At 43.4% G+C, this 16,927-nt stretch overlaps 1 protein-coding gene across 4 annotated transcripts; it reads right to left on the reverse strand.

Moving 5' to 3' along the window:
• Nucleotides 1-429: 429 nt before the first annotated feature.
• On the reverse strand, nucleotides 430-16,813 carry LOC133347472 (TLC domain-containing protein 5-like). Of its 4 annotated transcripts, XM_061559756.1 has the most exons (5): nucleotides 16,170-16,813; nucleotides 14,089-14,132; nucleotides 9,168-9,370; nucleotides 6,324-6,576; nucleotides 430-5,717 (listed from the first exon to the last, which is right to left on the reverse strand). In XM_061559756.1, the coding sequence occupies exons 3-5, from the start codon at nucleotides 9,361-9,363 to the stop codon at nucleotides 5,483-5,485; spliced, it is 684 nt and encodes a 227-aa protein (XP_061415740.1). In that variant the 5' UTR covers nucleotides 9,364-9,370; nucleotides 14,089-14,132; nucleotides 16,170-16,813; the 3' UTR covers nucleotides 430-5,482. The 4 variants fall into 4 exon arrangements, with proteins under 4 accessions (XP_061415740.1, XP_061415742.1, XP_061415743.1 ...); XM_061559758.1 differs by lacking the exon at nucleotides 14,089-14,132; XM_061559759.1 differs by lacking the exons at nucleotides 14,089-14,132; nucleotides 16,170-16,813 and adding an exon at nucleotides 13,317-13,787.
• Nucleotides 16,814-16,927: the final 114 nt, after the last annotated feature.

The raw sequence follows: 16,927 nt of genomic DNA on the forward strand, positions 1-16,927 counted from the left end.
GGGTGATGACACAATGACTACAGTATGTCATACTGCACAGTTGAAGTATTACGTGAAAGTTCATATTAAACCAAATCCTTCTTCTTGGTTCCTTCGGTAAAGTCACGTAGAAGGGAAGTAATAAAATAATAAAAATAAAACATAATAAAATAATTATCACGCCGTTTCGGCCACTACGCAAGCAGCCGTCCTCAGGTGAAGAACAGGTCATTCTCGACAGACCTGTTCTTCACCTGAGGACGGCTGCTTGCGTTGTGGCCGAAAAGTCGTGATAATTATTTAATATTTTATTTTTATTATTTTATTATTTCCCTTCTACGTGACTTTACCGAAAGAACCAAGAAGATGAATCCCTGCAGTCACGAAAGCTTTAAATCGAAAATTAAAACCAAATCCATAAAACTATAGCAATAACGGAGACAATTTTAAACACCGCAATTTGTTTTTATTTAAAATCACAAGTTTGAGGACATAAATGTACCGCACAATGATATACCATTGCTTTGACATTGAACATACTGAATAATAAATTGTTTCTCAGAAAAATGCAATGTGAATTAAATATTTACTCCGTAAAAGGCTGCTCGTATAATTTTCACTTTTATTTTCACAGAATTCAGAGTACTAAATAATAGCACGTATTATTTATTATTTCACTTGTTTCCTCAGAAAAGCCTCACCGATACTCATGAGGTGATGTTGTTCAATGCAATGTCAATTGAGTGACAAATCATTTTTGAGCAATGGAATGTTTGGCCAATACTGTACCCGTTGTAGAGGTTTGTTTTTATCAAAGGAAACCCATCCAGAACAAACTCCACACAGCAGCTACAACATGCGTTTTTGAAATATTTTAAACTGTGGATAGTACATTTTTCGCATTGTATTGGAATGTTCTATCCTCATGCTGACGAGTACAGTACTAAATGTGATGGCGCTTTGACTGGCAGATTTGTGCCAGAAAAGCGCCACGTGTTTAATAAAAAATAAAAAATACTTTATTTGCCCGAGCTGGGAATCGAGCAGAGGACTTTCTTGCTGTGAGGCCCAAGTGTTACCAGAGCACAGGTATCCCACCAATGTGGCAAATTAAAAGCCTGGGATGGCTCCCTTTATTCTCCAATGTTATATTTTGCATTTGCATGCGAAAACGACTGGAATGTTCTGTGCACACAAATGTGAGGCTGCGAATGTAGCCGATTGTTCACGTTTAAAATCGACTTCAAACTGTAAAACTTTCGCACTACACACATTATGAATGTAAACTATTCACTGTATCGTTTTGCTTTTTAAAATACATGTATTTTTTAACACCCTTGTGTATGAAACAATTCCAAATTGGAGTGGCAAGAAAAATTCCCATTCAACAAACACGCAAAAGAAATGTGTTTATGTCGCCGAAAGAAAAGGACAATCCAGGGGTTTCCTGAAACCACTATTATTACGTTGCACTCATTCATCAATAATGATTCTTCGAGCTCACCATGAGTATTGTTTAACTATTATCGATATATTGATAATCGGGTTCGGACTTCATTGCCAACTTACATTTGTCATTGCACCCATTACTTAGCCAATGTCGCTCCGTTCAGAACCCATTACTTAGCAAATGTCGCTCCGTTCAGAATCGATAATCAAACCAAATGCAATTTTCGCAATGCTTGGACAGGATTGGCACGTGGGAAAATTTAAACTGAACAGGGCTCATCGATTACCACGTGCTACCCAACAAAGACACAAGAGGGCTGGAACTTATGTTTTTATTGTTAAGCTATTTTGATCGTCTTCATCAGCATGATCAATCCACTGCTGGACGAATGCCTCAAACTACTTTGTATTTTCTTTGTTGTCCGTCCCCTGCACCTCCGATTGGGATGATCGGCTTACGTACGGTGCAAAAGAAGTTCAACATACATTAGTAACAATGCACCTACACGCAAACTGATTTCATCGCGACATCTCCTCTCGCGTACGTTTCCTCCTGTGACTGCAGCTCGGTGTTGATTCTCCACCAGGAACCACCGTTCCTGCTAACGACGTATTTTTTTGCCCAAGCCCACTTACGTTAATTAAATCAATGTCACCGTGTATTTTTTTCGACTCCACGTGTTCTTCTGTCTCTGCGTAATTCCCAGAACGCTTTTCTGTATACTTCTATCACACTTTTTAGTGTTGTTCCATTTTCTTTGTTAACGTTCATTTCTAATACATGGCATAGCAGTTATTGCAAACTGATTAAAACAGTATTTTTTGGGCAAATTGTTACGTTGATTTTAATTGATCAAGTTCAGTTTTCAAAAAGTACTCGCACCCACTCCCATCTGACGTGTCATCATTTTGATCCCGGTCAGTCATCAATAAAGGTTTTTTTGTTCTATTTGTGTATGCCCTATGTAAATAAAGGCCGCTACATTCACCAATGTCAATTCGCAGGACCGTGCAAGATGGTGACAACTTTATATGAAAATTACATTCAACACGATTTTAAAAAAATATATTAATTCATAGCACTATCAACTTGAATTGCCACAATTTGTTGGATGGCCACGGAGGTGAATGGACACACTCCAGACAAGAAAGGAACGGTGGAGTAACGCGCGGGTCAGAGCCGCTAAGGTGACGTGACATCGTGAACATACTTCAGGGACTACATCGTTAAAGAAAAAAACGAGCACCGATGAGTAACTGGCTGTGGCAGAGCCTCTCTGTCAATCCACTGTCGGATGAAGGCCTCCCCCATGCCACGTCGGTCACGAGAGGTGTTTTGACCATACTTCACCACGCTGGGCTGGTTGGGGTATCACAGATGCAACAATTAACAGAGCGTGCCGATGTCAAAGATAAGAGCGCATGTTTTTTCGGTCACGTAGGTAAAAAATAAAATAAATGAAAACTAAATTAAATCACGACGTTTCGGGCGCAACACAGGCGTCATTCTTCAGCTGGGGACAACGTAGCGAAAGCACAACCGCTTAAGCTTGTGTTGCGCCCGAAACGTGGTGATTTAATTGAGTTGTTTTCATCTATTTTATTTTTTACCTACGTGACTTTACCGAAACAACCAAAGAGTACAAGAGCGCATGCTTTGGTGTCGCAGCAGAGAAGCCTGCAACGTCACAGCGCGCGTTGTGACGTACAATGAGCACAGCGAGCTGTGACGTCGACGAGCAGAGGCTGCGATTGCTGCGAGATCAGAGCATGCTGCGATATAATCACAGTGCACAGAACTCGCGGCACGCTCAACACTGCGACGTCAGAACGGAGAACACCGACGTCACAGAGAAGGCTGGAAAGTTTCAGAACACCGCTTTCATGCCACGGCAAAAATATCGTGCGATTTCAGCATACGCAGAGAACAGTGATATGGCACACATTTTGCTCGTCTTGTTTGTACGACTGTTTTGCGTGTTCGCTGAATAGTGACAGGAGCATTTTATGTGTATACTGTACATGAAAATAATCATTTATTAAATATGCGATTCAATGCATGTATTTGCAGCACCAGTAATTAATAGTAATCAATATATCAATCATTGCACCCATACAATCTTGGTTGTAATTTTAAAACCAGATGTTATATTCTTCTCCTTTTTGATTTAAAACACGCATTCACCTGATTGGACTATATTTTGTAATTAAAAAAAACATGATGATGCCGTTTCCTGTCAAGAAAGAAAAACACATACGACTGTTTCTTGTTTTTTTTGTGGCTTCGTATCTGGGGTCCGGTAAAAGTGTCTGGAACTGCAGCAGTAGCGCAGAGCTGTTCTGGCGCTGGAGGAGAGGGGCTGCTGGAGCGGGGGCAGCTACAGCTGGGGGTCTCCTTTAGCTCTGGAGGCAGCCCGGAGCTGGATCCAAGCCAGAGCTGGAGCCAACCCGGAGCTGGAGCCAACCCGGAGCTGGAGCCAGGCGAGAGCTGGATCCAGGCCAGAGCTTGAACCAAGCTACCAGAGCTGGAGTCATGCAAAGCTGCAGTCAGGCCAAAGCTGGATCCAAGCTGAAGCCAACACGGAGCTGGATCCAGGCCGTAGCTGGAGCCAACCCGGAGCTGCTGTCAGGCCAAAGCTGGATCCAGGCCAGAGCTGGAACCAAGCTACCAGAGCTGGAGCTAGGCTGGAGCTAGGCCAGAGCTGCAGTCAGGCCAGAGCTTGATGCAGGCCAAAGCTGGAGCCAGGCGAGAGCTGGAGCCAGGCGAGAGCTGGAGCCAGGCGAGAGCTTGATGCAGGCGAGAGCTGGAGCCAGGCGAGAGCTGGAGCCAGGCGAGAGCTGGAGTCGTGCAGGCCGGAGCACTACTCATTGTAATGAAGTACTTTGAATTTGATTACAGTCAAGCCCAACTCTAGCCTCTCCATCAACACGCTTTCCAATGCCATCGAAACGGTTTAAAATACAGAGTAGCCCAAGAACTAGTTTACCAAGATAAAGTGTAACTTGTGACGGCATTTTATGGACACTTTGTAAATTAATTTTTGGTATGTTATTGGTGTGATCCAAATCCTCACCAAACTTATCAGGAGCTCAAAGTGCCAAATGTGACTGTCTGGGGAATGCGTCAAAATTGTGCCCGCATTGTTGCAGAAACGACACCATCGTTAAGTCGAGGCTATCTGAATTAAATAAATAATGATAAATATATAAATAACAAACTGGAGCACTCATCAAGCCGCGTGCGACAGGAGACGGCATGCGCGTGTGGCACGTGATGGACTCATCCGTTGTACGGAATTAGGCGAACTTGTGTTCTTCTCTCTCCCCCCCCCCCGCTCCACACATTCATTTAACATTTATCTTAAAAATGAACGAAATAAATGCTTCAAATCAAACGTCTGTCACAATTAACTCTGCCACCTTCCACATCCACCACTGCACCTTGTCCATCCACGTCTGCTTTGTGGTGATGGTAAGCGACTCGAATTCAATAGTAAGGTAGTGTATTCGTGTTACTCAATCATAAATATGTAGTGAATGGTTACTAGCCGTTCATTCAATTGTGAGTTGTGGTTAAATGCGAGTGAAGTTAAAATGCACGCGCACAATTTTTTTCCCTCTTATTTTACGTGCCGGAAAATTTCCCCAAAATCGGAAAGAATGTCCCCCAATTAAGTCTGGTTTCGAGAGGTTTTACTGCAACTATTGACACCAAACAGTAGTAAAAATGTAAAGAGTAATATGTAATGTGTATAGCTTGGTAGACTACCTTTTGGGCCCCCTGTATATATGCTCTTAACACAACATTCGGAAACGCTGGTCACACAAGTTTATGGTGCAAACGGCGGTAGTAGCAATACATATTGCAAACGTTACACGCAGGCAGCAACATTTCATCCATATTTGTGAATTTCAGACAATGATTAAAAAAAAAATAAGAAAATGCAAACACTTTTACCTTTCAAATAATATACAGTAAAAAAATATCCAAGATGCATTTAATAACCTTCACCAAAATACAAAAAGGCCACGCTGGTTTCTAGAGACATCACTATCATTCCGTCAAGGTTTGCTTTTTGATGTATTTTCTGAAGACAAACTTCAAAATATCAATCAGGAAAAGCCAAGAGATTACGTAGATGCCCACTCCGCCGATCTTAACGAGCAGCAAAGAGCGTCGAGAAGGAATAATGCTGAAAATCAGCATGGTGCCCAGTCCGATGCGCATGCAGATGAACAACAGCACAAACACCATGTCCAGGAGGACGCCAATGGTCGCTCCGTCGTACCTGTACAAAGACAAGGGGGTGGGGGGGGACCCCCGATGTAGCCTCTACCAGACTGTGCGTGCGTTCTTGTATCACATTATACCAGTTCAGGGGTCGACAACCAAAATAACAAAAACAGTATTTGTTTTTAATTCAGTACAAAAAAAACTCAATATTTCAATAACTGCTAAGCATGTGAATGCGAGACGTTGGTGTCTAATAAGTAGCGTCACGAAGCAGGCCTGAAAGAGCCGCATGCGGCTCTGGAGGCACCGGCTGCCGACTCTGTGCTAGTTGGTCAGGCTCTGGATTACATTATTTTTTTACACACATTTCTCAAGGATGCAAACCAAACAATTTGCAGTTGGCTGAAGTGGCCTGCGGCTCAAGATTGCCGCACCTACAATGAGGTTAGTGACTCTCTTTATCAAGCCTGTTTCATTAGCCCCACCTCATAGTAATAGGTTTTTACCCTTTCAACTGGTACAAAAACTGTACCAGTTGAAAGGGTAAAACCCTATTACTATATTTTGCGACTGGTAAAGGAGATGTCTCGTAATATAGTAGCTCCACCTCGTGATAACGAGGTGAACTTTCTGTGGATATGATACCTTGTCACGAACGTACCTTCCTTCTTGCCGTAGAAACCAGCGCAACTGCAGGATAGGGTTGGTGATCTCGGTCACGAACACAACTATATTTGTCTCAGTTGCGCACACTCCCAGAGCGAGGGATATTGTCAGTCCGCAAATGCTTATTATGTGGTGAGCAATGATGACACGACTCTGAATGCTATATAATAAGCACCAGACGATGTCAAAGAGAAAATACCCGAGGCACAGAGACAACGTAGAGACTTGTAGCTCTGTATTAGGTCCACCTGTAAAGATAAAAAAAGTTCACAGCACTGTCATATCCGCTGCTTGATGAAGGCCTCTATGGGAGCCATACCACTGCTCAGTCGGATTGGTGAAGGGTTATAGAAGTCAAGACCGGTTCAACAGTCATAACTGATGTTACGTGTGGCCAGGAATCGAAGCATGTTTCCGGCTTCATGGTGCAAAAGGCTAAGAACAGCAACATCACTCTTCCCCATACAATATTGCCGTCAGTACAATATGCAGGGTTAAACGCAAAATGTATTTCTGAAAATGTATTATCACCAAAATTTTAATTTAAATACATTATTTATACATTCTTGAAGTTTCAATCATAATATATATTTTTAACTATGGATTGAATTTAGGCTCTATTAAAATCAAAAGTGAAGGAAACAAACATTCATCTATTGAGGGGTTTACCTAGTTGCACGAATAACAAGCTCAACATAAAAATTGCCGAGACGTTTCTGCAATAATCATAACAACACAGCAATTTCATGTTTTTTGCACGTGCGCGTGAGTGAAAGCTGGAGTGCATGAATAACATCCACACATATGGGAGACACTGAAATTCCAGATAACTTGCCGGGAAACTGCAGCCCCTGCTGCGACTCACTAACCCTGCCTCCAGAGTGCTTGATTGCTTGTAGTGAGCCACCACACACAGCAAAATCAACACGGGAGCCTTCAGACTAACCACGACTATGGGGAAAGCAATAGTGCGTGAACCCATCCCCTCACCCTATTCTTGTCTCTCTCACACTCCTGCCCATCCTCTACAGCCTCCCTCCAGGGTCTGGAAAAACGAATGATCATTTTGTACCGAGTGAAGCAGGAATTTTAGGCATTCATTTGAATCTTACTACAATACTATAACGAGTGTCATTTAGGAAAGGGAACTCTAGAAAGACAAAAGATTCCCCTACACCTATAAATGGACTCCATCACGCACATAAATGTAGACAGGGATATGTTTTAAAGGCTACGGAGGGTTAATAACAGAGCTAATGCAAGAACGGTGTGTGCAGCCCCTGGGATTAGAGACGAATCTGGGCATGACCCCACATGCAAGGCAGAGACATGAAGACGCAGACACAAGGAAAGTCAGATAAATACGTACATAGAGAAAAGGGGCCGAAGACACAGAGTGACGATGGCAGAGAGACCCCGAGTGAGACAAAAAAATGTGAGACGCTGAGAGTGAGAGAGAGTACAACATGGGAGGCACAGAAAAGCAGAGAAATAAAGAGACATTGGGGCACTCAGAGACAGAGACACGGAGACAGACACAGAGGCAGGTAGAGAAAGGGGCAGAGAGACACAGATAGCTGTCTCCTTGCCCTCAACCCCCTTACCCTGCCGATTACAAAGTTATGGGTTGCCGGACTTCGTACCTCGTGCCCAGCCCAGGGCAAAGTTTCAAGCACAGAGTTTAGTCTCAGCAAGGGGGAATTCATGGTTTTTTAGGGGAGGTTGCATTTGGCCAGTGGAGTAGAATTGTTAGAATGGATATGATGGCCGGGATAGCTAAAAGATGGCTCAATAGAACGTCTGTGAGCTTAGAGGAAGCAAAAATAAACGTGTGAACACAGTCACAGAATGGTTCAAGTGAAGATGATGAGAGTTGAGAAGTGAAAATTATGCGGTTGATGATGGGGCAGTAGGTGGAGGAAGTTATGTATCATTTACAATCCATTTTCATGAAATAAGGAAGCAGGTAACTGGAAAAAAATATATTTTTAACAGAACCCTCCTGGAAAGGTTTGTTTAGCAGGTTACTGTTGATCATGGATGGGCTAGTGCCATAACACTGATAAGGTATTCATGTTGTACATACTTTAACCAGGAGCGAAAGGAGCTGACTGACCTGCTCACCTATCTCCAGCGGTATCAGTTGTTGAATAAGAGGGTACCACCATAAGTGAAACATTCTTAAGTGAAAAATCAGATTACTTCTAATTTCTTTTGGCCACCATCCATCTTGCATATACTATGTTTTTATTTTTATCAAAGTATTGATGAAAGTCATGCCTATAAAATGTTAAGAGTTAATACTTGTCTAGAAATGTAAAAAAAAAAATGTAGTACAGTATATAAAACCTAAAAGACAATGTGTCTTTTCAAACAATATCTTTAAAGAGGACATTATGCAAGTCAAACACTTTTACTACTGTGTGTTATTTTAGAATTCGATCTACTGAGGTCACCGTTTCAAAGGTCAGAGCATTGAGGCAGTAACGTTGAGATCTTAATTTGGCTAAGTTCAAGCTGTGTAACTTAAACATTTCACGTTGATTGACACACAACAAATAGTTATTGCAGGACACATTAAAGGTGTGCCCATACTGTGCATAAAATAGGCTCTTAAAGTAACTTCAGAAGTCGCTATTCCGAGGCTGTTCTCTGACACAGACTGAGTCACTGCTAGCTGCTGGGATGCGAATAGGTGTCTATCTCGTGACATGATGCCAATAGCACAATTGAAATATACTTGGGGAAAAGGGGGTCACAGTATTTTGAAAAATCTGAATTAGACGAACTGTGCAGTAGACCAACGTTATTCTTGCAAACACCAACTGAGACCGTGTACCTGGATGTGTGAATGGTGAAGGCCCCGCTATGAAGCTCACATATCCCGAGAGCATGGCTATTATGCTTCCATGTAGGAGGGTGATCAGTCGACAGTTCCACTCGGTACTTCGCGTTGAAAATATCCGACACAGCACCAAATAGATGACCAACCACAAGACGGTGCTGCCAGCCACCAGGGTCCCCACGCTCGTCATTTTCAACCTGCACACAAAAAAAACAAGGATAAACAGGTGTCAGTAATTTTAACATGCAATGCAACAATTTCACGTGAATAACTTACGAGGTTACAAAACACTAACTTCTCTCTGCGTTTCCTTCACCTCTTTGTGACGTACAAAGCTACAAGGAAAATACAAAAAACTTGCATCCTGTTCAGTTGGTTCTTGTCTATTCCGGTTGCTTTCCAAAAGCTATTTCAAACAATCTCTGCAAAACTTCATTTCCCATCACCAAGTGATGAATCGGAGTCTGTAAGTCTTGACACAAAAGACAAGGCCAATCTCTTTGGCTCCTATTTTGCATCTAATTTGAATCTACGACTAAAATAAATGCCGCATTTAGTGATTCCTTATACGAATCAGACTAAACAACGAGACTTTCACAATGAATGATGTACGTCGAGTACTCTCCAAACCTAATAGGCCTGGGGCCTGTGGTCCTCATGGCACACCGGGCACTGCGCTCAACACGCGTGGCTCCACAACTGCTCTTCAAGCTGTCAATCAGCACCCACATGGTACCAAGAACGTGGACATCACCTTGAGTCCTGCCAGCCTCAAAAGAGCGACCCATCTTGCAGTAGTAATTATCGCCCCATCACCTTCACCTCATTACTATGGGAAGTGATGGAATCCATCATTAACAATCAGCTCCTCCACCACGTGGAGTCACTATCGTCCGAGTGATCACTGGTATGGATTCCGTAAAGCTCGTTATACAGGTTACCTCATGGATATCTCTGCTCGCAGCTCAAGCCTCGTACGTTTTGGCGCTTATTATCACAGCCTGTGGTCACAGGCCTTGGCATTCCGAAAGCATTTGATAGTGTCGGGGATTGTGCACTTCTAGCCAAGCTCATATAATTTGTCAACTCTTATCTCTTTATACTATCAATAATGCCGTTTGTTGATGGCCACTTGGCATTTGGAACGATAGGCAACAGTGATCAAAACTCATACAATGGTGTATTAATCCTTACGTTTAATGTATATATTTTTAATCACTTTTCTTCACTAACATGAATGTAAAAGTGAACATTCTCCCTGAGTAATAAGTTACAATATTGTCACTGCCTCTGCGTGCATGAGACTTACCTGCCAAGATTACACTTCAAGAAAAGGCTTAGTCATGACCTTGGTGTACACGTGTGCTCTATGCGGTCAGTGCACAGGCATGTCTCTCTTCAGGTAAAAATAATACATGCATCATTGCTATCACTGGACAATACTGGGTGCATTTGGACAAAACCATCCAGACCAGTTGGTCCCCGCGGGCAGGATAGCACCAGTAACGCTCCGTCAATTCAAAAACCTCAGATTACACTGATGGCAGATTGGGATTATTGTGTTAACAGTGCAGAAAAACTTTCATCACCTTCAAACTCCGTGTTAAAAAGTAGCCAACGACGTATTTTGTGTTGTAAACAAAGTGGAAATCATGGAAATATATAGATGGATTCAACATTCCACATTATGGCATGGTGATTGTCACCATTTGATTATACTTTTATTTTAAACAATATCGTTCATAAACTTATTTAGTAGCTCAGTATTGATCAAAAAATATATTAAATAACGTAATATGTTGTCAACAACTGCGGATATGGAATACGTTTGTCAAATATTTTGCCAAAATATCAAATATTATGACTAATCAAACACAGCCACGAATGGCATGCGATATTTAGCTTCACGTCGTCTGTGTCAGGCAGACCCGAGCAATCTAATCACTCACACTTTCAAACCCGAAGTGATCATATATTGAATAGATGCATGGTGTATTCATTGTAGATTCAATCGCACAAGCAGTAGAAAATATAAAACATTGAAACGCAGCATCTTTATAACCCTGCATCTGATGATTTCACGTTGTCGATTATTGCGGCTACATGAAATAAATTCTTTAATACGTTGTCGAGAATTGAGGATATAAGCGTATTAAATATATTGTCGGAAAATCACACGTATATGAGTAATCAAACGCAGCAACAAACGTCACGCCATATGAAAGGGTCGAGGTGCGCACGTAGATTAAAAGCCGTTCAGAGAATAGTTGTGGGACATTTGACAACGAAACGCCATAGAGGGTTGCACGATGAACCCACAGTGTGTAATACTTGAAGGAAGGTGGTTTGCGTGTTGCGACATGCAAGATAGGCACAACTAAGCTGTTGTCGGTATAAACGTGCTCCGCGAGAGTGAATTATGTAGTTGTTGAAATGTAAACAATGTGGAAAGTTAAACATCCAGAAAGTACAATTTTCCGCAGAAAAAAAAACCCATCGGTTAACTTACAATTCTGAAAGTTTAGACCACGGGAAAGAGTCAATTGGACATCAGTTCAGGGGCACTCTAATCACTTACAACGTGGGGCAGTAAAGTCGTCACGGGCAGAATACCAAGGATTCTAACATATGCTTGCAAATTCTGGATGTGAATGTGCACAGGAGATGTGTAATATATAGTCTGTGCTGTTGGTACCTTCAAAACATGACACTGTACGAACCCTCTTTTACCCCCAACACAATTAAGGCCCGCAACCACATGTTCAACATTGTTGAATGTTGTTATTGTCGTCTTTGAATAACCGAAACACCCACAGCAACGGTCGAGATGGGGTTTGGCGTGGGGGCAACATCGTGTTGCAATAGGGTGGTGGGTGAATTGAGTTCTTGTCTGTAATTCGGTGCGTAATCTTAAGTAAACACCAGAGACAGCCTCCAGAGTACAGCCTAAAGTACATCAGAGACAGCCTAAAGAAGGCCGGTTTATAATTGTTATCATTGCTTGCAAAAAAGTTTATGTCTGGTGTTTGAGAACATGCGAACTTGTTTGCTTGAAAAAAAGTTATCTATTTGGTGTTTGAACATCTTAACAGCTGTTTTATCATGGCTAGAAAGGATAAAACCTATTCATACTGAGTGTTTCTTTCGTTAAAGTCACGTAGGTACAACATGAATAGATCACGACGTTTCGATCGCAACACAAGTAACCGTCATCAGGTGAAACAAACTGCTGTGTTTGTTCCAAAGAACCAAAGAGTATGGATCCCTGCAGTCACGAAAGCTTCAAATCAAGATTGATAAAACATGTTATTTTTTCATACGTTGATACTGGCAAATGTCCCATTTTGTAAAGTCAACAGTGGTTTGCTGACAGAATTCAACTGTTGGCAAATTAGAAAATGACATTATCCACAAAGGGCAGACACTGTACAGCACTTGTAAATGCAATACAGAAGCACACTAATAATATTAAGACTACAGTATAAGTTTAAGAAAACAAAAGAATTACCTCGGCAACCAGTAATTTTAATAACTTGTGGGTCACTACAGTGGAAGTGACCTTACAGTCTTCACAACCGGCCTTTTTTAATGACTTACACTAATACTGACACTATTACAGTACAACGACACGTACAATAACAATAAAGTACTGATAAAGAATCAAATACCTTCACAAGCGGTGCACGGTCGTCAAAGATAAACACCAAAACAAAACTTTTTCGGCCGCCCAACTGAAAACGGTTCGCAAACAGCCAAAATCAATCGACTTTAGTCTCCAGCAGGCGAGCGACTAATGCTGCTGCTGCTGTTGTTGTTTCACAACAACGTTTAACATGTCGACCACAAGACAACTTCTACCCGACATGTAACAACAACAACAGCAGCAGCAGCATCATCCCGTCGTCAACGCAGGGCGTCGTACGTGCAACACCGATTGCGCGCTCCATCACAGACTAATCCATCGCGACCGCAAATGACCCCAGGCGCCAGATGATGATGATGATGCCATGCAAGCACGGCGTCGTTCTTCCCCACGGACCCTGCACATCCCCCCCCCCCCACACAGATGCGCAATTCGAGTTTAAATGTTGCGTATAAACACGCCGTGATGTTTGCGCCGTGAGACTTGGAACCTGATGGTACCTGTGGTTGTTGTTGCTGTTGTTGTTGTTTGTCGCGGTGGTCACAGGGATCGAGGTTCGTGGGTGGACGCGTAACGAAAGTGAGTGACAAGAACGCGAATCAAACTATTTCCGCGCGATCGGTTCGTCTATTTTGGTGACGCTAATGCAGAGTATGCTAATGCATGCCAAGTGTATGCAAATCACGAGCTCATTGTATGCAAATAAAATGTTTTAATATACCTCCCCCCAGCCAAAAACGGGGTGGATAAAAGGAGACGAATAATACATCATCATCCTACCTGTCAACCCCTTATCAGTGGCTGCCTTATTACAGATCAATTCAGACCGAATTTCTCACCCCGTGCCCCTTACAAATGTCGACGTTCATCCTACAAAGTCCCGTGATCATCACAAGGGAGCAACACAAACAAATAGACACAACATTTTGTTTGTACGCCGTATAAGCGTGACAACTCAATTCCCCTGCACAAGAATACGGGGTAACCCACATGGGTTGACAGCTCCGCATCACAGACAACAACAATAATAATCACTGCACGTGTTCCGGTGTTCGCAGATAAAGTATTGACAACATGCAGGTGTGCCAGGATACGTTTTCAGAATATGCATTTATACTGGAGGAATCCGATGAGCCGTAAAGCGCTTTCCCCCACAGATGTCCCTATTGTGTTCGTCCACAGAAGGACAACAAGGGTGAATTGAAGACAAGAATTTGAGAGACGACACCAGAGAGAGAGAGACGCAGTGGGGCTCTTGTGTCCGGCACTCACCAGCTCAGTCCGACCCGCTGAGAATCCGGCTACGGGCACCGATGCTGCCGTGGTGGGAAAAGTGCGGTGAAGATACGGGTTAATATATGACGTGTAAATCATTACAATTTACTCATTTGTGCGAGGAAAGTCACACCGAGTCGTAAGACTCTTTTTAGGGAAAGGGTTTTTATTTCACGATGTTTTCTGCCCACCGATTCGGAGTTGTGTTCGTTATTCACGCGGGAGGATACAACCCACGCACTGCGCGAGGGTGCAACACGCTATCCCCGCACGGATATCATAAACAGCTGATGGCGTATTAGCCAAGCTGTTGTACTGCCTGCCCTTGGCGAGCCAAGCTTATGGCAACTTCCTCGACGCCCACAGGAACATCTGTGTGTGATCCGTCAACCCTCGCCGCCTCCACGATGCGAGATTACAAACGTGCACAGCCACCAATTGCCTTTGCAGGCACATTCATATGGCACGTGTTGCATATCCCGTGTTGTATTGCTGTAACCAATATTACCGGGCAAAATGGGTTGTTAAAATCATGAACGCATTTCGGCGTGGAGAGGAAACGACGATCTGGATGCTCGAGGGGCCCAAACCCTCGTGTTGTGAAAGCGTGGATCGAGATTCCAGGGAGCCGGGGGCGTTGCGGCACTAGACTATTATATTATAAACAGCTGTTGTAATTTTGTGTGTTTTTATTGATATGGCATGTGACTTGAAACGTACCACCCCTCCCATCGTGTCCACTGGTATGCCCTTGTGTTGTATCTCTGGTGGTTTGAATGCAGTCAGCTGAAGCTGTAATCACGACTGGTAAACACAGACTACAAAAGTTCGTACGTTGCTTGAACGTTACTAAAACTTGAAGGTCACGCAGTAAGTAACATTTGTTGAACAGGCTTACACGACCCTGCTGATGAGACTGGGTGAAATCAAAACTGGAGGTCCAAATTTTGACTTTCTTAAACAAATGCTGCTGCAGTCGATGGGGATATTCAGTCGTCCGCCGTGGCTGGGAGATGTTGACCGCCTCGCCTGGTCTACAGGAGGTCGTGAGTTCGACCTAGACCCTGACCGCCCGCTGTATATTTGAGGAAGTGTGCGGTGTCTCTGGATTTTTTTCCTTATGGGTCCTCCCGGGTCCTCCCCTCCACGTTTAGAATCAACATCGCGCGTTTACATTATTTGGCCGCTTTAAAAGTTCCACCCGATAAGCCACTTCGTTGAGCATTCATTTGTGGCCAGGTAGCTTCTGAAAAAAAACAGCTAATGTAGCTCAGTGGGCCTTAGTTTCTTTAGTATTTAAGAAAGTATTTTACGGTATATGAATACTATAAACCCTCGCCCGTCCATTCCACTGCTACATGTGTGAAGAGAGGCAGGTAGTGGCAGGTAGTGGCAGGTCTCTCATTCCACACGCACAAATCTCTCTACAAAGTACTCACCGCAATCTCCAGGCAATGCACAATACCCATGGCGCCACGGTTTACTTGTGATACACACCGCAACACTGTGCTCCTACAATCTCCCTTCATTGTACTTTCACTTCTCATCTTCTTCACTTGAGACCATTTCGTGACTTGTGTTAACAGGTTTAATAATGACTCGCACACACCACTGCTGTACACTAACACAGTTTTTGCACTAACCACACTACCGTCACGCATTTGCCAAGAAGAGCTTTGTTTTTGTATTAAAGAGTACTTACTACTAGCTGTGCTTGGAACATTTTTTGTCCAGCGAAGGACTGTTGGGATTTCGGGGGAAAAAGCGATTCATATAAATGAATCCTCGAGTAAAATGCACACGCGACAGACATCGTGGTAACCTGAAACGTTGCCAGCAACGGCCTTCGATCTAGCGATTTGTTAACTTGAAACCAACAGTTGGAGAGGAACACTAAATCAACGTACAAGTTGCTCATTGTGAAACTTGCCGAGACCACTGTTGCAAGCGTGTGTTTCACCGCCACGTTCCATTCTGAACTCTCAACCACACGCACACACAACCACACACAACCAAAAAAACCCGGTGGCTTTTAGAAGTTCAATTCAGATGCCCGTGTAGTGTGCAAGTCCACTCACCTCCAACAGAAAGAAGGTCGTTGTCGTCTGTGTCGCGTTCAGTCACCGCGCTGTTAAAACCATTGCATCTTTTACACGATAAAACGCCAATCGTAAAAGGCGACTTCTCCTTAAGCATCACTTTCCTGGACTTTTTGACGAAGCCCGCAACGTTTCTCTCCGCGAGCTGCACAAGGCGTGTATTTAAAACTCGTTTTTCCGGTACAACCGCATCCCTTTCAATCGAGACAAAAAAAAACGTGGGGCTCGAATATACTCGCAGCCTTCGTGGTTTTTTTAAAGAGAGAAAAGCTATATAATTAAGCCGTATTATCCGCACTTTTAAAAATAAACTTGAGTTAAGGGTGTATTTTTAAATGCCGCTATCTCCTCCAATTTCTTTTGAGCTCCGAATCAAGTACAACGCTGCGTAACTCTGCTGGTCAATCCAACCAGCACGGCGAACGAACTTCCAAACAACAGCCAACAACCACCAACACAACCACCACCACCACCAACAAAAACACCACCAACTACCACTACTACCAGCAGCAACACCGCGTCGCGTCGCCGCTGGCTCCACGCTTTTGACGTTTGCCCAACTCTTGATATCGAGGCTAGAGGTCACGCGAACAAGCAAACGGTGGCGGAGATTGGCAATGAAGCTGATGGCAGACGGGGAGGAGAATGTCATGGGATTGTGGTGTTCATGCCGGGGCAAATTGAACACGCGGGTTCCAAACAACCACCCACCCACCCCCTCGAGGCTGACACCGTCA

This window comes from Lethenteron reissneri, chromosome 26 (genome assembly GCF_015708825.2).
Source record: "Lethenteron reissneri isolate LAM-NWPU_2019-01 chromosome 26, ASM1570882v1, whole genome shotgun sequence".
NCBI lineage: Eukaryota > Metazoa > Chordata > Hyperoartia > Petromyzontiformes > Petromyzontidae > Lethenteron > Lethenteron reissneri.

Excerpts from the sequence above, each read along its gene's own strand:
- LOC133347472 (XM_061559758.1), bottom strand. The coding sequence starts at position 9,363 with ATGACGAGCGTGGGGACCCTGGTGGCTGGCAGCACCGTCTTGTGGTTG. Across the intron at positions 6,577-9,167 it reads TTCACCATTCACACATCCAG|GTGGACCTAATACAGAGCTA; the intron begins GTACACGGTCTC and ends TTATCTTTACAG. Across the intron at positions 5,718-6,323 it reads TTTCTACGGCAAGAAGGAAG|GTACGACGGAGCGACCATTG; the intron begins GTACGTTCGTGA and ends GTCTTTGTACAG.